The 24309-nt window shown below is 40.2% G+C and overlaps 1 protein-coding gene across 2 annotated transcripts in view; it reads left to right on the top strand.

Annotated features, from left to right (window-relative positions):
- The window catches only part of osbpl11 (oxysterol binding protein-like 11), a 132349-nt gene extending 108417 nt beyond the window's left edge, over window positions 1–23932 (top strand). For both annotated transcript variants that reach the window (XM_073047546.1, XM_073047545.1), the window contains 4 exons: window positions 8429–8615; window positions 16113–16295; window positions 21113–21266; window positions 22545–23932. In XM_073047546.1, coding sequence (XP_072903647.1) covers window positions 8429–8615; window positions 16113–16295; window positions 21113–21266; window positions 22545–22622 — 602 coding nt within the window. In that variant the 3' untranslated portion in view covers window positions 22623–23932. The remainder of the gene's footprint in view (window positions 1–8428; window positions 8616–16112; window positions 16296–21112; window positions 21267–22544) is intronic.
- Window positions 23933–24309: the final 377 nt, after the last annotated feature.

The raw sequence follows: 24309 nt of genomic DNA, 5'->3' as shown, positions 1-24309 counted from the left end.
CTCCCCCTCCCACGTGTAAGCAGCAGCGAGCAACGATCCCTGCTCCCCCCACTAGCAAAAAAAAGCACATCGGTACCATCACTGAGCCCAAGTGTGTGCTAGACAATAGCAAAGACACAGACCAAAGTTACCCCAAAAGCTTTGAATTTCATCCAAGATTTGACAAACCACAGGTTCTCATTTTCCCTGGCAAGGGAGAGGGAGGTGTCCCCCATTTTCACAGTGAGTGGGAGACATAACAACAACCCACTGGTTTATGATCTTAAAAATCCATTTCATTGTTTTTTTTCGAGCTCTGTGTCCGAAGAACGCAAAGACCTCCGGTCTTTAAGCCCACAGCGAAAGAATTACAGGCCTACCTGACAACACACAAGTCTCCTGCCTGACCCTCGATCCACCCGTCTCCAGAGGCCTGAGATCTTAGGCTTCCGAACATGATTGAGGTTCTCACGCCAAACCCTTGGCATGTTGAATAGCGGCCAGTTGTGGAACCCCGAGAGCGGGTCCCATTCCCATAAAGAACCAAAGCCTGTGTGTAACTCCAGGTCAGGGTCTTCAAAAGAACCCTGAAAGGGAAAAATAAAGATATTAAAGATAGAAATAGAGTTGTTTCTGAAGATGCAAGCAAAGGAGTCACCGTTAGGTGCCATCATTCCTCCTAAGCTCCACCCTCTAGTTTACTTATTTATTTATTGTTGTTATTGTATTTTATTTATTATTTTTTTCTCTTCTATATTATGTATTGCATTGAACTGCTGCAGCTAAGTTAACAAATTTCATGTCACATGCCCGTGATAATAAAACCTGATTCTGGATCTGATCTGAGTTCCCCCAACGTTTTTAGTGTGTTGCTTTGGATTTCCAACATCTGCAGACTCTCTCATGTTTTTTTGAATTTTAGCAAAGGTTTATTCACTGGGATAAGAGAGAATGAGAAGATCTCAAAAGTCTAGCAAGACTAGACAAACTGGATACATGGAGCATGACCCTGATGTTTGGATAGACCAGAATAAGTGGTCAAGTGTTTGAATGCATGGCTGGCTGGCTGTTTAGAAACTATCTTCACCCAGTAAATGGTGAGTCTATGGAATTTTCCACCGCAGAAGGCAGTGAAAGTTACTAAATATACAGTGCCTATAAAAAGTATTCAGCCCCCCCTCCCCCCCCCCCCCCCCCCGCCCACAAGATTTCATGTGTTGTTGTTTTCAACATTAAATCACAGTGAATTTAATTTGGCTTTTTTGACACAGATATACAGAAAAAGACTCGTGTCAAAGTGAAGACAAATCACTACAAAGTGATCTAAACTGGTTATAAATATAAATCTCAAAATAATTGAATGTATAAGTGTTCACTACCTTCAAGTCAGTTTCTTGTAGATTCACCTTTGGCAGCAATTACAGCCTTGAGTCCGAATGGATCGGTCTGTATCAGCTTTGCACATCTGGACACTGCAATTTTTCCCCATTTCTTCCTTACAAAACTGCTCAAGCTCTGTCAGATTTGTGGGGATTCTGAGTGAACAGCCCTTTTCAAGTCCAGCCACAAATTCTCAGTTGAATTGAGGTCTGGACTCTGACTTGGCCACTCCAGGACATTAACTTTGTTGCTTCTAGGCCATTCGTGTGTAGCTTTCGCTTTATCCTTTGGGTCATTGTGATTGTCTTGCTGGAAAAACAAATCTTCTCCCAAGTCACAGGTCTCTTTTGGACTGCATTAGATTTTCCTCCAGGATTTCCCTGTATTTTGCTGCATTCATTTTATCTTCTACCTTCACAAGCCTTCCAGGGCCTGCTGCAGTGAAGCATCCCCACAGCATGATGCAGCCACCACCATGCTTCACAGTAGGGTTGGTGTGTTTTTGATGATGTGTAGTGTTTGCTTACGCCAAACATAGCATTCAGTCTAATGGGGAAAAAAGCTTGATTTTGGTTTCATGAGATCATAAAACCTTCTTCCAGCTGACTTAAGAGACTCACATATGCCTTCTGCCAAACTCCAGCTGAGATTTCATGTGAGTTGTTTCTCAACAGTGGCTTTCTCTTTGCCACTCTCGCATCTCAACAGCTAAAGCATGTAACTCTTCTATAGTTGTCATAGGTCTCTTGGTGGCCTTCCTCACTAGTCCATTTCTTGCACAGTTACTCAGTTTTTGAGGATGGCTTGCTCTACACAGATTTACAGCTGTGACATATTCTTTCGATTTCTCAATGATTAGACTTAATTGTACTCCAAGGAATATTCAGTGACTTGGAAATTTTCTTGTATCTGTCTCCTGACTTGTGCTTTTCAATAACCTTTTCATGGAGTTGCTTGGAGTGTTCTTTTATCTTCATGGTGTGGTGTTTTCCAGGATATTAACTCTTCAGCAGTTGGACCTTCCAGATACAGGTGTATTTTTACTACAGTCAATTGAAACACCTTGACTGCACACGGCACTCCAAAAACAGATTTCCAGTTAACTAATTATGTGATTTCTAAACTAATTGGCTGCACCAGTGATGATTTGGTGTGTTATATGAAGGGTGGGGGTGAATACTTATGTAATCAATTATTTTGTGTTTTATATTTGTAATTAATTTAGATCACTGCAGAGATCTGTTTTCACTTTGACACAAAAGTCTTTTTCCGTTGATCGGTGTCAGTAAATCCACTGATTCAATATTGTAAAACAATAAAACATGTAAACTTCCAAGCGGAGTGAATACTTTGTACAGGCACCGTATTAAAAAAGGCAGCTTATATATTTCAAATGCAGAGGGGATCAAGGAGTATGAGTAGAAGCTGGGAACATGGTTACTGAAGTTAATCATCAGCCATGTTTCATGCTAAGTGCTGGATCAGGGCCAACTGGCCTATTCCTGCTCCTCTGTTTTGAGTCCATATTAAAAGCTACAAAGTAGCTCATAGAAGTGCATTGATGTGGCACAAATAAGGAAAATCCCATGCCAGCAAATCTATCTTAAAAGAGCCTTTGTGATTTTTCCCTGTTGACAACCTGGTCTGATCCTGCAGTATATGGAGGATGCATCATGCTCAGGAATGAAGAATACAGTTCAAGGTAGGGAGTTGTTTTCCCTTCAGTTCATTCATTATCAAAGCACTTGTATTTTGAATTTCTCTGCTTTCCCTCCCTCCCTCAAAGCAGTGAATCATGCTGTACAGTGCTAGATACAGGTTGTAAGCCTGACACATGAACTTATGGGGTGAGCTCAGGTTTCAGTGTGTATATTAAGTTTTAAATGTTCATATGTTATTCAGAAAGGTAATTAAGAAGTATGAATCATGATTGTCTTTCTTTCCATTGCCAATTCTTATTGCACTTTGAAAATGTTGAACATCATAAAAGAACCTCTAAACACCATTTCATCCCTTCTCCCATCCCAAAAAAATGTTCTGAGACATGTCAGTAGTGTCATAAAGACCATTCCTGTATGATTTGGTGCACCTCTGAAAAACTTCTGGTTTAACATGGTGCTACTGAAGATGAATGACAGCTTACTGGCAGCTAAATATGATATTAATAACATTTGGTAGGGCATTTATCCTAGCCTTCAATGCCATTCTTTATTCTATTATTAAAGTTAAATTCTTAAAGCTCAGGGTTAGATGAAATGTGCTTCCATTTTCCATTAGTCATATTGGTAATATTTAGGATATATTTTCAAAAATGACACCAAAAATTGGATTTAGGTGTACTTTATTTTTTGAACTCAATGCTGAAAGTAGAAAATTTGCATAATTGTTGATCCTTGAATATAAAAAATATAATGTACTGCTAAGACTGAAAACAAAAGTCCTTCCCTGAAGAACAACTTTTCAAAATGTTGCTGGCTGTTTTCCTCTGCCGCTCTGGATGTTGGAACAGGAAATACAACATTATGGAAATAATATTTTGTAAACTAGTTAGTATTTACTTAAATATTTATCCTTTCTTTCTTAGCTAGTATAATTTTTAGATGATAAATATACCTTCTAAAATATATATAGGTTATATGTTAACAAATAGAACATTTTAATTGTGACCTGTGTTGGCATTTGAGGATCCATTGTCATATGATAAATGCTCTGTCTCTAACAACACGTTATAATTTGGCAACTGGTGAAACGTGTCATGCACTCTTGAGATCTGGACATTCCTAAGTGCTGGCAAGAATTATCTCAATTTATTTCTACCGAACTTGTTCAGTATAAACCATCTTCTTCTGAACATGAAACATTCGTTCAGCTGAGGATCTACACCAATATGCTCGTCAAATTGTCCATCAAAGGTGCTGCTGTTTGTAATAGACAATAGACAATAGGTGCAGGAGTAGGCCATTCGGCCCTTCTAGCCAGCACTGCCATTCAATGTGATCATGGCTGATCATCCACAATCAGTACCCCGTTCCTGCCTTCTCCCCATATCCCTTGATCTTTAAGAGTTCTATCTAGTTTAGTATATTGCATTCTGTGCTCATGATTTCGTGTTTGCATTGGAAATGACAAACCTAGATTAGGTGATTGCTTTGCAAAACACCAACTTGGGACTTTATATCACTCATCCTATTCCTACACCTCTCTGACTATATTCATGCAAAGTGCTTGAGAAATATCACTTCATCTTTCCATGGGCACTTCGCAGCCTTCAGGATCATCACTGAATTCAACCATTTCCAGTGGCCAGCCCTTCCATGTGTATCTTTCATTATACACAAGCTTTTGCCACCCTTTTTCATCACTACCATATTTCAGTCTCTCTGGATCTCCTCCCTGTCAGAGAACTTCCCTCTTGATCTTCTGATAACTTCAAACTTGGAGTCATAGAGTTTTACAGCATGAAAACAGGTCCTTTAAGCAAACCCATCCATACTGACCAAGATGTATTTTTGATCTGCCCATTGTCTGTACTTGGCTATATACCTCTATCCAGCAGTTCCCAACCTTTTTCATGCCATGGAGCCTTACCATTAACTGAGGGATCCATGGACCCCAGGTAAGGTACCCCTGCTTTAATCCTTTCCTATCCATGTGCCTGTCCAAATTGTACAGGCACCTACCGTTTCCTCTGGCAGCTTATTCCATACACCATCCCCTTCTTGTTCATCAGGTCCCCTCTTTAAATCTTTCCACTCTCATCTTAACCTTATGCCCCTGAGTTTTGGACTCCATTGTCCTTGGAAAAAGACTGTGACAAACCATCTTTCCTATGTGTAAATTATTTTTTTAAACTTCAATAAGCTCACTGCTGACCTTTTGCTCCAGGGAAAATGACCCACCTAGTCAGATTCTCCTATAGTTCATCTCTTCGGTTCTGTGGAGTAAGGCAGTAAGGCAAGGATAGCCTGGGACAGTTGTAGTCAAGCAAGACCAGCAGAGACACTTCTGTTTAGACAAGATGGTGTGTACTCAAGTCAAATGAGTGAGGCCTCAGTAATGAGACTTTTCCAGAAAGGTCTTCCTAAAACATAGCTTCCTTTTACACATTAAGGGGTGTCAGGGACAGACGAGATAAGAAGGATGAGAAACATACTCAACAACTGAGGCTCTGTTTCCTTCACTAACTTCAAAATGTCATTGCTGTCTTCTTGAAGTTTCAATTGACTCTTAACACCTCTATTGGAGAATGCAATTGATCTTGCGAGTAAGGAATTCAAACATATTCAGTTTACAGATATCAATATCCACAACTGATGAGCCAATTCTGTATAAAAACAGCTGTTCAGACTTCAGAACAGTGTAGGTGACAGGGACCCATGCCGTTCTCCTTGTGTACAAGTAAAATCAATGAATGCTTAAGTCTTAATGTGTGTGTTCTGGGCCCAAGTGTTTCAATTATTGTAGTTATTTTATTATCAATGACAACAGTTCCAGCAACATTCCTGTAAATCTTTTCTGCACCCCCTTGGCTTAAGCACATCCTTGCTTATAGTATGGCAGTCAGCACTGAAAAATATTCCAGACACAGTCTCAATATTGCTCTTCAGCTGTAACATGATGTCCCAACACCAGTCTGTGTTCTGTCTTATGAAGACAATGAACCTTCATTATCTTGTTTGCCTGTGTCACCACTTTCAGGGAACTATGTGCTTGTACCCCTTGTTCTCTGTTCTGCAACGATTCTTGTCATTCAGCGTGTATGTCCTGCACTTGTTTCACTTCCTAAAATGTAACACTTATTTAAGTTAAATTGCTTCTGTCATTCCTGCTCCATTTTTGCAGTTGATTCAAATCCAATTGTAACCTTAGACGTCCTTCTCCACTGTCTACCACCCTACTAATATTGATGTCATCTATAAAATGAGTAATCATTGCCACCAATATTCTCACTCATGTATGTGTCAAACAACAGAGGACCCAGCATCAATCCCTGCATTCACAGGTAATCCCAGTAGTATCTACTGACTCCTACACCAAACCAAATTTGTCTCCAATTGGACACCACCTGAATCCCATTTGACCTAGCCTTCCAGACCAGCTTATGAGGTAGGACAGAGGGTGGGGGGAGGGATGGCGGTGTTGTTGATGAAGCAAAGAAGCTGCGGAAGGACTTCAAAGACTTGGACAGATTCAGAGAATGGGCAAAGAATAAAGGGTAGGGAAGTTTGATGGTACACCTTAGTAAAAGGAACAAAGGCATAGACTATTTTCTAAGCAGGGAGAAAATTGTGAGTCTCGTGCAGGATTCACTAATTGTTAATGTGTCAGGAACATCTGCTGGCTAGGCCTGTCTTGCTGGAATTTATAAGAATAAGCGAGGATCTCTTTGAAACCTATTGAGTATTGTAAGGCAGAGTGGATGTGGAGAGAATACTTCCTATAGGGGGGGAGTCTAGGACCAGATGGCACTGCCTCAGAATTGAAAGAGGTCTATTTAGAACAAAGTTGAGGAGGATTTTTTTTAGTCAGATGGTGGTGAATGTCTGGAGCTGGCTGTCGTATGAAGTCATTGGTTATAATTAAAGTAGAGGTTGATAGTTTCTTAATTAGTAAAGGTATGAAAGGTTGCAGGTAAAGGCAGACGAATAGGGTTGAGAGGGATTACTAAATCAGCCATGGTGGACCTTACTCTGGGCCAAATGGCCTAATTCTTGTCCTATGTCTTATGATCTCAAAGCCTTGCAAAAGTCCACATAGACATCTACTACCCTGCCGCCCTCAGTCATCTTGGCTACCACTTAAAACCTCAACCAATTCACAAGATCTGATTTTCTATGCATAAAGGAATTCTGACTATCCCTATTCAATCCATCCCTTTAAGATTCTGTTTTTCAGAATCCTACTAGTAACTTACCCACCACTGATGCTGGGCTCATCAGCCTTTAGTTCCATGGTTTAACTAAAAAAAATTCTTAAATAAAACACAGCATTACAGTCTCCTGATATCTCAACCTTGTCTCCAAGGCCAACAATTTCTTTGTTTCCCACAGGATCATAGGATATACTGTCTAGTTCCAAAGATTTATCCACCTTTTGCACCTCAAGATCACCAGCATCATCTTTTATAGTGCCAGTACGGTCTAGTTCTGTGCAAAAGTCCTAAGCACATATTTATAGCTAAGTTACCCAAGACTTTTGCACAGTACTGTAGTATTTTTATGTACTGTACTTAAGCGCAAAATCACATTTCATGACGTGAGTGAGAATAAACCTGATTCTGATATGGGTCTCTATTGTGGACTGAGAGTGGGAAGGGGACAGGGAGAGGGGAATCATGGTTGGGAAAAGGGGAAGGGAGAGAGGAGGGAGCTGGAAGCACCAGAGAGACATGCTGGAATGATAAATAAACCAACTGCTTGGAATCAAATAACCTTGCCTGGCGTCTCAGGGCTTGATGTGTCTGCACCCGTCTCATTTCCAGCTGGGCCGCACATAAGTGATTTCACTAATCCTTGGGGGACCTCTTCTTTTCCTTTGCTTTTCATATAGATTGGGATTTGCCTTTAACTTACTTGCCTTAGTGTGCCTTTTTGCTTCCCTAATTTCCTTTGGTGTGTTTCTATATCCCTTGTACACCTCAGGGGATTTGCTTGATCCTACCTGCCTCATCCTTTCACCTGACTAGAGCCTCAACATCCCTCCTCAGACAGGATTTCCTAATTCTTCCAGCCTTGCCCTTCATTCCAACAGGAACATTTTGCCCCTAAACTCTCCCTGCCTGTCACTTTTCAAAGGCTTCCAATTGTCAAATGTCACTTTAGCTGCTAACAGTCTCAGCAATCAATCCGTGCAAGTTTCTGCATAATGCTGTCAAAATTAGTCTTGCCCAACTGTAGGATTTGTTTTAGTTCCAGCAAATAAAAATTGTCAATCTGAAACATTAATTTTGGCTCTTTTTTTCCACAGATGCTGCCTGACCTAAATAATTTCTGAAATCTCTGTTGCATTGTATTTGAACAGCTCATATTCAGACTTAAAAGTTGTTAATGAATGTCCATTTATCATTTAGGTCTTCTGTGTCTCTTGGACCATGGAGAAGAGTACACCTTTACCCTTCCTTGTGCTTATGCTCGTTCTATTTTAACCGTTCCTTGGGTAGAGCTGGGAGGGAAAGTTAATGTCAACTGCGCAAAGACTGGTTACTCTGCAGCTATAACATTTCACACAAAACCATTTTATGGTGGAAAACTTCACAGGTACAGTTATTCCTACTTATCAGCATCAGTAGTCTTAATGGTAACATTTACACTTGAACTTTGTATCCTGTAAAGGGAAATTGTACCCCAAATGCAGTCACAAAAAAAATGCTCATATTCTTTAAAAGTGATACACTGTATGAACGTTGTGGATTATTTCCAGAAAAACAGCTTGAAGATCAGATCTGCAAAACTGGTTGGTGGAGATGTCAAACATGATTTTGAGGCCCTCCATTGGTCGGGATTGACCATAGATGATGAGTCCCAGCTGTCTATGTGACACTCAAGCCAGTACACAAGTCCGAGCAGTGTGATTATGGAGAGCAAGCTGTTGCCCATGTAGCAGGCACCCCCTCTCCACGCAGCTGAATCTAGAGTGAACATGTTGAGGTGGGGTCTAGCGTGTTTGAAAAGGTAATATTGAACTATTATTGAGAAAGCAGTCTGAAAGTAGGTGTGTGAGGGTTGTGTTAGAGTGGAAGTGCAGCAATGGAGCCAGAAGCAGGTTTTGGGCTAAGGGAAGGGAAAAAAAATTGCTACAAGGTGTGTTAAAGAATAGAGTGGTTGATTGAGCTAGATCAGTGCACAAGTTGTGAATGAGATGGTAATGAAGGCAAAATCAATCTGTATAAATTTTGAGGCTAAAAGTTAATGTCCATTTGCATTCAGATTTGTGTTTTTACACCATGAGTTACAAACAGCAAACCACAACTGAAGCAGCAGTTCAGGGTGTTCAGTTGCACATTTAATCGTTGTCTCTCAGTATTTTGATTTGTTTTTGTATTAAAATCAGAGCCATGCATCACGCAAACAGGCCGTTCATCTCACATTCCCATCAAATTGCTCCAGATTCTTAAGGCCCTCCGTTGGTCAGGGTTGACCACGATGTTGCACCTGAACTGTCGACCTAATATGCAAGCCAGTATGCAAAGTTCTGCCAACTGAGAACAGAGAGCAGTACAGCATGCTACAGGCCCTTCAGCCCATGTTGTAGAATTCTGTATAAGCCTACTGCACGATCAATCTAACCCTAAGCAGCCCATAACCTTCTATTTCTCTTATCTCTATGTGTCTATCCAATAGTATGCTGGCTGCCCACTCTATCTATGTCTCTCATAATCTTATACACTTCTATTCAACACTCCAAAGAGGAAAACTCCAGCTTGCGTAACCTTGCACCACCAACAGAATCAACAAACTCATTTGTGAGGCCAGTGATGTTGTGGGGATGGAACTGTACTCTCTGACAGTGGTGTCTGAAAAGAGGATGCTGTCCAAGTTGCATGCCATCTTGGACAATGTCTCCCATCCACTCCATAATGTACTGGTTAGGCACAGGAGTACATTCAGCCAGAGACTCATTCCACCGAGATGCAACACTGAGCGTCATAGGAAGTCATTCCTGCCTGTGGCCATCAAACTTTACAACTCCTCCCTCGGAATGTCAGATACCCTGAGCCAATAGGCTGATCCTGGACTTATTTCCACTTGGAATAATTAACTTATTATTATTTAATTATTTATGGTTTTATATTGCTATATTTCTACACTATCCTTGGTTGGTGCAACTATAACGAAACCCAATTTCCCTCGGGATCAATAAAGTATGTCTGTCTGTCTTTCATCATAAGGCATATCTCTGCACCCTCTATAAACCTTCCACATCCTTCCTATAATAGGGCGACCAGAATTGAACGCAGAAATCTAAGTATGTTCTAACCAGAATATTAGGGAGCTGCAACATTACCTTGCAGCTTTTTAACTCAACTCCCCCATTTATTAAATGCCAACACACCATATACCTTTATATCCACCCTATCTAATTGTACAACAGCTTTGAGGGACCTATAGATCTGAATTATGTTCCTCTACACTGCTAAGACTCCTTTGATTAACCTTGTATTCTGCCTTCAATTTTGAAGGCAAAGAGCATCACTTCACTCTTTTCCATATTGAACACCATCTGCTACTTCTCTGCCCAACTGTTTCCTTTTTAGATTCTGTTTAATCTACAACCTTTGACACTATTCACAACACATCTAACCTTTGCATCATTTGCCTACTTACTAACCTTCCCTTCTACTTCCTCATCCAAGCCATTTATAGAAATCACAAACATCACAAGTACCAGAACATAACTTTGTCAAACACCACTGGTGACCAACCTCCAGGCAGAATATGCTCAGTCTAATTACCATGCTTTGCCTACCGTGGCCAAGCCGATTCTGAATCCACACAGCCGAATTTCCATGGATCCTGTGCCTCATGACATTGTGGATGAGCCTAGCATGGAGAACCTTGTCAAATGCTGTACTGAAATCCACATTCACTGCTCTACCTTGATTAATTTGTTTTGATACCTGCTTGAAAGAGATCAGTTAGGTTCATGAGGTATGACCTGTCCCTCACAAAACCATGCTCACTATCCTGCATAAAACTATGATTCTCCAAATGCTCATAAATCTTGTCCCTAAGGACCCTCTCCAGTGCCCACCACTGGCATAAAACTTGCTGGTCTGTACATCTCAGGGCTATCCCTTTCATCTTTCTTGAACAGTGGAATATTTGCCATTCTTCCATCCTCTAGTACCACTCCAGTAGTTAAGGAAGATACAAAGATGAGCTTCAATGCTTCAGCCATCTCTTCCCTTGTTTTCCATCGTAACCAGAGGTTGTGCTGCACGTTGCCACCAATAACATGGGTAGTAAGAGAGAAGAGGTCCTACACATTGAGTTAAGGGATTTTGGGACAAGGCTGAAGAGCAGGACCTCCAAGGTAGTAATCTCTGGATTATTCCCAGTATCATATGCTAGTCAGGGCAGGAATGGGATGATAGTGCAGATGAATGAGTGGCTGAGGAGGTAGCATTTCAGATTTCTAGATCTTTGGGGAAGGTATACCTGTACAAAAAGGATGTTTTACACCTGTACCCAAGAGGATGAATATCGTTGTGGGTAGGTTTGCTAGAGCTGTTGGGGAGGATTTTAAACTAATTTGGCAGGGTGATGAGGCTAAGGATGGGCAGTTGATATACAATTTGATGCAGTGTATAGTGAAACTGAGAAAGGACAGGCAGGTGATAGGGCAAAATTGTAGTCAGTGGGATAAGGTAAAGTGTAACATGGGGGCAAAATCAAAAAGCAAGATGAACACAAGACTGCAGATGTTATATTTGAATGCATGTATCACGTGGAATAAGGTAGATAATCTTGTAACACAGTTAAGGATTGGCACGTATGATATTATTGGTATCACTGCGTTGTGGCTGAAAGAACATTATATTTGGGTGTTTAACATCCAATAATGCATATTGTATTGAAAGGGCAGGCAGGTAGACCGAGGAGGTGGGGGGTCTCTGTTAAAAAATGAAATCAAATCCATAAAAACAGGTGACATAGGATTGGAAGTTGTAGAACCTTTGTGAGTAGAGATAAGAAACTGCAAGGGTAAAAAGATGGGCCCTTGGACAGTTGTCAGGATGTAGGATGTAAATTTCAATGGGGAATAGAAAAGGGGTATAATAAAGGCAATACTCATGCAGGATTTCAATTTGCAGGTCCATTGGGAAAATCAGCTTGGTGTGGGATCCCAAGAGAGGGAATTTGTAGAATGCCTGTGAGATGGCTTTTTTAGAGCAGCTTGTGGTTGAGGCCACTAGTGGAAAAGCAATTCTGGATTGGGTGTTGTGTAATGGACAGGATTTGATTAAGGAGCTCAAGGTAAAGGAACCCTTGAGAGGCAGTGCTCATAATACGATTGAATTTATTATTACAGTTAAGGGAATTATAGAGGCATCAGAGAGGAGAAGGCCAAAGTTGATTGGAAGAGAACTCTAGCAGGAATAATGTTAGGACTGCAATAGCTAGGGTTTCTGGGGGCAGTTTGGAGGGTGCAGGATATTTACATATCAAAGATGAAGTATTGTAAAGGAAGGATGATATGAAGTGTTCTAAAGGTAGGATGTGCCTGACAAGGGAAGTCAAAGTCAGCATAAAAGCAAAGCAGAAGAGCATATAATCGAGCAAAAATTAGTAGGAAGTTAGGTGATTGGGAAACTTTTAAAAACCAACAGAAGGCAACTAAAAAAGCCATAAAGAAGGTGAAGATTAAATATGGAGATAAGCTAGCCAGTAATATAAAGGAGGATACCAATAATTTTTCAGATCTATAAAGAGTAAAAGAGACAAGAGTGAATAATGGGCCACTGCAACATGACACTGCAGTGGTAGTAATGGGGAACAAAGATATGGTGGATGAACTTAATATTCTGCATCAGTCTTTGTTTAAAAAGATGCAAGCAGAAAGCCAGAAATGTGAGAGTGTTAGTGGACAGAAGTGAATGTAGTTCTGATTACTAAAGAGAAAGTGCTTGCGAAGCTGAAGAGTCAGAAAAGAGAATAGTCACTTGGACCGGATGGACTACACTCGGAATTCTGGGGAAAAAAAGCTCTGAAAGAACTCTAGTATAGAAGGAATAAAGGCATAGACTATTTTCTAAATGGAGAGGAAATTCAGTGGTGCAAAAGAGACTTGGAAGTCCTTGTACAGGATTCCTTAAAGGTTAACTTGTAGGTTGACTTTGTGGTATGGAAGACAAATGCAATGTTAGCATTCCTTTCTAGAGGACTAGAATATAAGAGCCTCAGAATGGAGGGATGTTGGTTTAGAATGGAGATGAGGAGGAATTTTTTTCCACAGGGCAGTGAATCTGTGAAATTCATTGCCATGGACAGCTGTGGAGACCATGCCTTGAAGTATATTTAAAACAGAGGTTGGTAGGTTCTTGGTTGGTTGGGGCATTAAAGGTTGTAGGGAGAAGACAGGAGAATGAGGTTGATAGGGATAATAAATCAGCCATGATGGAATGGTGGAGCAGACTCAATGGGCCATGTGGTCTAATTCTCTTCCTATGTCTTTTGATCTTATTGTAACCTGGGTTGCACCCTGTCCAGCCTGGGGAGTTATTCCTCCTGTTTTTTTTTCAGAAGTTCTAGCACTACCTTTCTTAACCTCAACATTCTCTAACACATTAGCTCGTTCTACGCTGAATTCATATGTCACATTCCCTCAACTAGGTTAACACTGTTGCAGAGTTTATTTAAGACTTCACCTACCTCCTCTACTTGCAGGCACGTGTCCTTCTTTATCCCTGAGCTATTGTGATCCTCTTGTTCTTCACAAACTTGTAGAACATTTTGGAGTTCTCCTTAATGCTACTAGCCAAGTCCTTCTCATGTCCCTTTCTAGCTCTCGTGCCATCCACGCTGTCCTGGCCCACGTGGAAAATAGTGCCTCATACGCCTGGATTTTGTTTATCGACTTCGGTTTAGCATTTAATAGAATTGTCCCTCAGAAACTGGAGGGTAAACTGTCCAAAATGGATCTCAACACTTCTCTCTGTAATTGGATTGTGGATTTCTTGACAGAAAGACCCCAGTCAGTCTGTGTGGCAAAACGAAGGTTCTATCATGTTGAGCACCAGCACCCCCCCAGAGCTGCATGCTCAGTCCTCTGCTGTTCATGCTGCTAACATGTGACTGTACTGCTAGATTCAGTTGCAGCCAAATGAAGTTCGCTGTTGACCTAACAGTGCTTGGCCTCATCTGTAATGATGATAAGGCTGCATTTAGAGAGGAGGTAGAGTGGTTGATAGAATAGGGTGAGCTTGACACCTGAGTCTCAATATGGACATGACCAAGCAGATGATTGTAGACTCTAGGAAGGTGCAGATTGATTACTCCTCACTGCATGTATACGTGGAGAGAGATAGTGCCAGGTTTCTAGGAACGATCTCTCAGCACCACGTCCTTAGTCGAGAAAGCACAGCAGCATCTTCACTTCCTGAGGAGATTGAGATGAATGAGCCCCTCCCCCCATTTCCAATTTTTACAGGATCACTGTTGAGAGTGTCCTGACCGGCTGCATCACCATTTGGTACAGGAGTTGGAAGTCATCTAAGCAGAAGGCCCTACAAATTATTGTGAGAATGGTTGAAGAAGTCCATCAGGGTGTCTCTTCAAACCATCTGAGATGCTTACCAGGAGAGCTGCATATGCTCGACCCTTAACCTTGTCAGTGATCACTCGCATCTGTCCAACAACCTCCTTGAATCCCTACCATCAGGTATACTTACCATCTGAGATACTTACCAGGAGAGCTGCCTATGCTCGACCCTTAACCTTGTCAATGATCACTCGCATCTGTCCAACAACCTCTTTGAACCCCTGCCATCAGGTAGGAGGTACCGTAGTTTTAGGACAAGAGCTGTTAAGATGGGGAGCAGCTTCTTCACCTAGGCCATGAGATTACTGAACTCCCAGCTACCAACCAGGTCTCGTCACATATGAAGCACCAATAGTGTTATACTGTTTGCTTTTTGAATTGTGACATAAATGCACCTTATTTGATTTAGTGGCATGTATGTATATGGTTGAAATAACAATAAACCTGAACTTGAACATCTTTAGCTCCTTCCTGATCACATTATAACTCTTGAGACTTGCCTGAGTTTTCTGCTTCCTAAACCTTAAGAATATTTCCTTCTTCCTCTTGACTAGATGTTCACTTCTCTTATCAACCATGGTTCCTTCCCCTACCATTCTTTCCCTGTTATCAGTGGGACAAACTGATCCAGAACCCCATGCAAGTGCTCCTTAAACAACCTACACATTACTGCTATGCATTTCCCTGACATCTGTTTCCAGTCAGATACTCCCAAGTTCCTCCCTAACATTGTAATTAGACCTCCCTTATTAAATACTTGCCCACATCATCTGTGCCAGTCCTTGTCCATGGCTATGCTGAGGGTCAAGGAATCATTGTCACTTATTTCCAAAGTCTGGTCCACCAAGAGGCCGGATCTTGCCAATCCACTAGATGGAAATAATTCAGAGAATGTGCAGCTTGGGTGATCAATGGTTGGGTTGAATTGTTCTCCAATCTTGGCAATTTACTTGCAAACATTTCGTCATCATGTGAGGAGGCATCTTCTGTGTGTTGTTAATTGTGATGTGCCCTCTAAGTGCTTAGCCTTTTTATACCTGTCAATCAGCTGATTGACCGTTATTACAACTGAGTTACAATTGTCCCTACGTCACAATTTTTTCCATAATGATGTCCAGTGTATAAAGGCCAAGCATTCGGAGGGCATACCACAATTAACAGTGCATTATGATGTCTTCTTGCACGGTGCCAAAACGTTTGCAAGTAAATTGCCAAGATTGGAGAACAACTCCACCCAACCAGTCCATTAGGAAACCAGAGCATCTGAAAGATATTCACAGTCCCAGAGCGGACCTGCAGACTGCACACAGAGAGCATCAGGACTGAATCTAGATCCCTGGAATTGAAAGCAAGAAGCTCCACCTAAAGAATTACTGTGCTGTATTCATCACACAGGGCAAAGTCAGAACTGAAGTTGATTTTTTTTTGGCTTAAACATGTATCTGTGTTATGGCAAAATTATGTAATTGGTACTTTCCAACTTCCTCCTCCAGAGTGACAGCTGAAGTGAAGCACAATACAACAAACACTGTTGTATGCAGAGTGCAGGGTGAATGGAATGGTGTGCTTGAATTCACTTACAGCAATGGAGACTCAAGAACCATTGATGTCACTAAACTTCCTGTCACCAAAAAGAGAGTGCGGCCCATGAAGAAACAAGGCCCTTTCGAATCCAGGTAAAATAATTAATCTCATGCATTCTGAGCAGTAATTTCCAGAACGACAATAATGTTACCAGTGGACATTGTTGACCAGTCATTGCAGAAAATATCCTGCACACTTTCATACAAATACATTTCGTATTTTAAGTTTACATACTCTACATCTTGGGTGGAGGGATGGAGATGTGTCCCTATCAAAGGAGGTGTAAGACATTCTTTCTGTCTGCTAATCTACATGTCACCCTTGGGCAAGGTGTAGCACCTGCTTAGCCCTCTGAACAGAGTCATGTGAAGCCATGGGAGCAGGTGGTAGATGGTCATATGAACAGCTGGTGCATTCAACCACTGACACCAGGCAGACAATCTCCGAAGGGTATTGATAAAGGCTGGTGTCATGCATCTTGTAAAGACACTGCCCAGAAGAAGGCAATGGGAAACCACTTCTGTAGAAAAAAAATTGCTAAGAACAATTGTGGTCATGGAAAAACCATAATCGCCTATGTCATACGACGCAGCACATAATGATAGTAATGACTAATGTGCAGCTTGGGTGATCGATGGTTGAATGATGGTAATCACCATTTAATACAAAACGTGGGAGTCTTTTTAAGTTGCCTTAAACTTTTCAGGACTGTTTTCCATTTTTGTGTAACAGCTATGATGAGAAGTAATTACTGGAAATGGTGACATATTGGAGATCTACAAGACTTTCCATCTCCATCTCCTCCCCCAACTTTCCAGTATAGCTGGGATACCCAATGACTTGTTCTCCACAGCTGCCTGTGGCAACAGATTCCAAAGATTCACCACTCTGGCTGAAGAAATTCCTCCTCACCTCTATTTTATATAGATGTCCCTCTATTCTGAGGCTGTGTGCTCTGGTCTTAGACTCTCCCACCATAGGAAACATCCACTCTGTCAAGCTTTTCAACTTTCGATAGGTTTCAATAAGTTCTCCCCCTCATACTTTTGAATTCAAGTGAGTACAGACCCAGAACTATCTGGTTCTATTATCTATACTCTTCAGAGATTGTCTGCCTGGTGTCAGTGGCCACATAACCAGGACATGTGATATGACCCAGCTGCTCTTATGACTTCACTTGATGCTTATCATGGTGGGGGAGGGTGACTCAGCAGATGCTACACTTGCCCAGGCTATCAAAGGGAAGGAGAACCTTGCACCTCATTTGCTAAAGACATACCTCCACCCACACTCAAAAATTGCTGATTTTTTAAAAATGTGGTTGTTCACATCTGGAGATGTAATTGATTAAATAGCTAAGGATTTTTGCCAAAATCAATAAATTGCATTGTTCCCTTTTTTGGGTGCCAGAAAATGCTTCTGGCCTCCTTTTCAGAAGTGGGACAAAACTTGTACTGCAAGCAGAAATCAGAGATTTCTTGATAGATCAGGGTCACTGCTTGTGCAATGGGGAGGGGGAGTGGGCTTCGGGGTTCTGATCTTTCTGTTATTCATAGAATATTATTATTCTGTGGGGTTTCTTCTTTCAAGGATATCTGCAAAGAGGAAGAATTTCAGATTGTATACTGTATACATTGCTTTATATTACCGGTAAATTAAACCATTTGAATAATTTTATTCATGATGTCAAGGAATTCATAGCAGTAGTCTTGCTGAAGGTAGTTGTGTTAGAATAGACAAACGGAGAAATGTTCATTTCTATAGCATTATTCGTGTCCTTTCCAAAGCATGTTACAGAAACTGAAATACTTTATCATTACATTCATAGAATTACAGTATTGTACAGCTATTATAGTACCAAATAAACAGTTTTCCTGTTTTATTGTTTTACAACATTGAATCATAGTGGATTTAATTTGGCTCTTTTGGCACTGATCAACAGAAAAGTCTCTTTCCTGTCAAAGTGAAAACAAATTTTTATAAAGTGGTCTAATTTATTATAATTATTAAAGACAAAATAATTGATTGTGTAATTACTCAACCCCTTCAAGTCAGTATTTAGTTCTGGCAGCAATTAACAATCTTGAGTCTGTATATAAGTCTGTTATCAGCTTTACACATCTAGACACTGCAATTTTTCCCCATTCTTCTTTACAAAACTGCTCAAGCTCTGTCAAATTCCATGGGGATCATAAGTGAACGGTCACAAATTCTCATTTGGATTGAGGTTTGGACTCTTGACATGGCCACTCCAGGACTTGACTTTGTTGTCTTTAAGCCATTTCTGTGTAGCTTTGGTTTTATGCATGGGGTCATTGTCTTGCTGGAAAACAAATCTCCCAAATTATAGTTCTCTTGAAGACTGCTCCTGGAGTTCTCCTCCAGGATTTTGCTGCATTCATTTTACCTTCTACCTTCACAAGCCTTTCAGGGTCTGCTGCAGTGAAGTATCTCCACAGCTTGATGCAGCCACCATCATGCTTCGATGTAGGAATGGTGTGTGGTGTTTGGGTTACACCAAACATGACATTTAATCTGATGGCCAAAGAGCTCAATTTTGTTTTCATGACTGTAGAACCTTCTTCCAGCTGATTTAGAGACACCCTCATGCCTTCTGGAAAACTCTAGCTGAGATTGCATGTGAGTTTTTTTAAACAATGTCTTCTCTTTGCCACTCTCCCATATAGCTGCAACTGGTCAAGCACTCAACCAGCAGTTGTATGCACAGCCTCTCCCATCTCAGCCACTGAAGCTTGCAACTCCTCTGGGGTTGTCTTAGGTCTATTGGTGGCCGTCCTCACTAGTCCCCTTCTAGCACAGTCAATCAGTTTTTCAGGATGGCCTGCTCTAGGCAGATTTACAGCTGTGACATTTTCTTACCATTTCTTGATGATTGACTGAACTGTACTCCAAGAGATATTTATTATCTTGGAATTTTTCTTGTATCCATCTCTTGACTTGTGCTTTTCAATAACCCTTTAGTGGAGTTGCTTAGAGTGTTCTTTTGTCTTCATGGTGAAGTTTTTGCCAGGACACTGACTCACCAGCAATTGGACCTTCCAGATACAGGTTCATTTTTACTACAATCAATTGAAACACATTGACTGCACACAGCTCTCCAAGAACAGATCTTCATTTAACTAATTATGTGACTTCTAAAACCAGTTGGCTGTACCAGTGATTTAGTCTGTCATATTAAGTGGGGGGGGGGGGGGGGTAGGGTGAATATGAATGCAATCAATTATTTTGTGTTTTGTATTTGTAATTAATTTAGATCACTTTGTAGAGATCTGTTTTCACTTTGACACAGAAGAGTCTTTTTTCTGCTGATCAGTGTCAAATTAAGCCAAATTAAATCCACTGTGATTTAGTGTTGTAAAACAATAAAACCTGAAAACTTTAGGGGTGGTGAATACTTTTTATAGGCACTGTATTTTCTGCAGCTGTCAGTTTATCACCTTATAACTTGTAGCTCCACAACTCATTGGGTATTTTTTCTATAAATATATTTACCCTATTTTGCTGTGCAGTAAGACTTGGACCTCCATTTCCTGTTGGATGAAGAGAAATTTTCTGAAGCCCACCTTTTTCCACCATCTCTAATCCTTGTATTATCAATTTTTATCAGGCTTGTTTATTGTCTTCTCCATTGTAGGTACTTCCCACTTTATAGGGTCAAATAATTTCATCGAGTCATAGCATCATAGAAAAGTACAGCGCAAAAACAGGCCCTTTGGCCCATCTAGTCCATGGCAAACCATTTAAACTTATGGATGTAGGAGTTTATAGATCTGTACCAGGACCATGGCCCTCCATACCCCTACCATCCATGTACCTATCAAAACACCTAAATGATCTCTCCATGGTTTCCTTTGTGCACAAGGAAGAAAATTATTGCTTTTTTTTCCCCTCCTAACTAATCCTGGTATATCTTCAGTGCACCCTCTCCAAGTGCCAAAACATTTTTCCATGTAGCAGAGGTCCTAGTTACTATAAAGGAACTGTAACATCTAATTTGTACCCCAAATAATGCTAAAACCGATTAAACTATTTATGTGATGTTGAGTGAGGGATAAGTATTATCCAGAACCCCAGAAATAACTCCCGTACTCTTCAGCGTAATTGGTGACAGCATCTCCTGCCATCTGTGATAGAAATCATTGGTTCTTAGTCCTTCCCCAACAATTCACAAGCCTCTTTCTTTTTCTACAAAGCCCATTGTCTCCCAGCATCAATTACCATTTTGCCCTAGCAGTCTACCTTCAAATCCGTAAGTTCTGCAATAAGTTCAACCTTGAGCTGAGACAGGACTGAAAATTGACGTTCTGGTGATGTGCTAAGTAAGGAGAATTTAAATTGTTCCTGTGTGGGCTTTTATAAACCTTTTGAATCAATTTTAAGAAGAGTTGGGAAGATATCTTACCAGTGTCCATCCAATCATTATAACTAAAAGAATCACTTTTTGAATGTGTGTTGTTTTCAGAACATGATGTGTACAAACTGATTGCTCATTTTTTCATCGCGCAACAGTGAATACAATTTAAAAAGTACCTCATTGGGTGCAAGCTCCTCAGAATGTTTAAAAAATATGTTGGCAATGTCTTTGGAAGGAATGTACTCAAAGTTAACTGAATTTAGTCTTTTTTTGGGTTGATAAGTTCTGTGCATCATCCATACCAAATATTTTGTTGAATATTTAATAGTCTATTGATTCTTTTATTATTGTTGGGTTAGAATTCTTTACCTTATGGTAATGGGTGATGAATGTGAATTAATAAGGATAATTCATGACTGCCTTCAAGTGCAAATCAAGGTGGGAAATAAATGGGCACCTTCCAAGCTGTGACTATATCCTGTTTTTAAAAGTTCAGTGTCATGTATTTAACAATGTAATTTCTATGTTTAATAGACGCTTGTGGCAACACGTGACTGAAGCTTTGAGGGTAAAAAACATAGCAAAGGCAACTGAACACAAGAGCTTACTAGAGGAACGTCAGAGGTCAGAAGCCCGCCACCGTGCAGAGACAGAGACACCGTGGAAGACAAAGTATTTCCATCAAGAGGTAACCTTTGGCCATCAATCCTTAAAATTCATGGGAAATAATAATCTAAGCAGCCATAGACATACATTTGCACAGTTACAGCAGGCTGTTGACTAAGAGTGGGAAGCAGGCAGTAAGAGGGGAATCATGGTTGGGAAAACGGGAGGGAGCGGGAAGAACCAGAAACACATTCTGTAATGATCAATAAACCAATTGTTTGGAATCAAATGACCTTGCCTGGTGTCTTAGGACTAGGAGTGCCTGCACCCATGCCACCGCCCCATCCTTGGCATTCCTTTTCTGCCACCTGTCCCACACCCCTCCCATGGCGTTCCACTCTCCATTCCCAACATCCTTTGCTCCTGAGAGGTTTACAAAACTCCCTGTGCAAAAGTCTTAGGCACCCTAGCTATATAAATGTCACTAGGACAGTACTGTATGTTTTTCCATCTAAAATGAACATTTCATAAATTTAAATAAAAGACTCTGGATGCTGAACATCAGCAATTGAATTAGGTGAAAATGGTCAGCAGGTCAGAGGAAGAGAGTTTCTGTCTGGCAACCTTTCATTAGAATTGTCCAATTCTGATACAACTAGAAATACTAGTTGTTTACAGTTACTGAATGAATTGTGTATTTCTGAGAGCAGTCAGGTAATACCAAGCCCTGAGCTTTATTAGAATAGAGTAAGATGACAGAGTTCACGGTGGGACTGGAATGGGGAATGAAAGACAACTGGTTCATTCGTGCAACACATTTTATTTCTGAATTTGATTTCATGAGCATTGAATAGAATACGCAAAAATCAAAGAGATTCGATTCAGTCATCTAGAATGAGAGCCATTTGTATTCTGTCCCTGTGTCTGACCCATCCTTTGAAAGCCTCCTGTTGTCCAACTAAATGGCAGAGCAAACTCAGAAGGTGGGGTAGGTGTATGGAGGCCCATGGTCCCAGTGCAGGTTGATGGGAGTAAGCAGTTTAAATGGTTTGGCATGGACTAGATGGGACGAAGGGCCTGTTTCTGTGCTGTACTTTTCTATGACTCTGGTTGAATTTATCTATTTTTCTTTGCTTTGATGATTACAGGCTGCCTAGGCCAGAGGTTTTTTTAACTCAATTATAAAGGCAGCCCCTTACAGTTAATTAACTTTTAATAGTTCTTTTTCTACTGCTATTTTATGTCTGCCTATTTTTTCCTTAGAAGGCAAATTAACCATTCTGCCACAACAGTTTTCAGCAGTGTATCATCTTTTACAGTTTTTAGTCTGAATATTTTTTCTTTGACCTGTATTTGGTAGGGTGATGGATGGATCTATTACAAGCCCCTGTGGAAATCTGCAAGAGGCTACACTGAGACAGCATCACCAGCACCTTAGGTTCTGTGCAACTGGACTACAGCAACATGGTTTTAAGTAATAAGCAATCACATCCGTAGCTGTGACCAATGTTATTTAACCATGATGGTTTCATATTAAATTGTAAAATGCAGTAAATCTCTTAGCTGCTTTTATTAAATATTGTGTGTCTGTATGATATAATGTAAGATTACTTTACACATTGGCATGTTAGCAGAAAGGACTCTTTAAAATTACAGGACAATGAGTGAATTTTTATCTTCAACTACATTTTATATCTTATCTGAAGCCTTTTGACAATTACTTTTTGGCAAGGATCTTGTATTATTTTAACACCTATATTTGAAAAAATATTACTTTAATGATTGCAGCCTCAGAACAAAAAGCTATTTCTAATTGGCACAGTGAAGTGCTCTTTTGGCTTGTTCATGCAGTTGACAAGAAAGGCTGAAATGCTGGACTGTTGATCAGCCTATGGAACTATTGCAACAAAATATGCCAGAGTGATCCTTTGGCTTAATCTATTGCATATGATCTTTTTAAGAAGAAGACTATTCAGGAAAAATTTGTCATATGAAGTTCCTTTACGTACATTTCTTTAAAAATTGCGGGCAATTAAGAAACTATCCCCCAGAAAAGGGTAAGCAGATTGAAAGCAGTGAATACTTGTTTCCAAAGTGTGCCTTACACTGTATCATTTGTTGTTTCTTTTCTTAAGTATAGTCTTCCAATTAGTATGTGTGAAATTATCTGTTGCAGCTTAAATACGGATGTTAATTTACATCTCAAACTGAAAATGTAGTGAATCTTATAAATTTTATTTCATCCTTTATGCTCTTTCACAGGAAAACCCATCATTACTGCAGAGATTTATTTTGCTTATTTTGTGTGTGTGGCAATAAATTTGAAATACCACAAGGTACTACTGAGCATTTTATGTTGTATGAGAATTATTTTGTTTGTTAAATATTGCCTCTGTGACAATGAAAATGCTGTTCACGTTTCATGAATGTCTTGTGATCCATACAATAACAAGAGAAAAACTGTTTTTCTAGTTTTTGTGTAAGGCATAACTTATAACCTCAACTCTTAAGTTATGGAATTTTCCACATCAGCTAAGTTTCCATTCATTTGTGTGGAACTTCAATTTCAATTTTTCTTTTTAAAGTTTAATTGAAATTAACTGAACAGATCTTAATTCACAAAGACTTTGTTTTGTTACTGGAGTATTACAGAAATAGAAAGTTCATTCTGTGATATATTGAATATGGAGAGATACTAAAACAGAAAATATCATTACTCATTGTATTTGAAATAAAAGTTCAACTGTATTACTTGTCTCACACCACTTTGATACTACAGTACTGTATATTTTGAAATGGTACCTAGTGCACTGAAGGAACCTCAAAATGACACTCCTATGCTGGCATCAAGTGTAAAAAGGTTGAATTAAATATTTTGCAAAACATGTTGACTTTATGATCATAAACAAGAAATTCTGCAGATGCTGGAAATCAGAAGTATTACACACAAAATGTGGAGGTACTCGGCAGGTCAGGCAGCATCTATGGAAATGAATAAACAAAGTTTAGGGCCGAGACCCTTCTTCAGGACTGGGGGGGGAAGGGAAGGAGGATAGCTAGAAGGTGGCATGAAGCCAGGAAAGGTAAAGGGTGTGAGAAGAAGCAATCTGATAGAAGAGGAGAAT

Source organism: Hemitrygon akajei, chromosome 5 (assembly GCF_048418815.1).
Source record: "Hemitrygon akajei chromosome 5, sHemAka1.3, whole genome shotgun sequence".
Classification (NCBI taxonomy): domain Eukaryota; kingdom Metazoa; phylum Chordata; class Chondrichthyes; order Myliobatiformes; family Dasyatidae; genus Hemitrygon; species Hemitrygon akajei.
The sequence above is the reverse complement of the archived record's forward strand: the minus strand, read 5'-3'. Positions and strand labels throughout refer to the sequence as shown.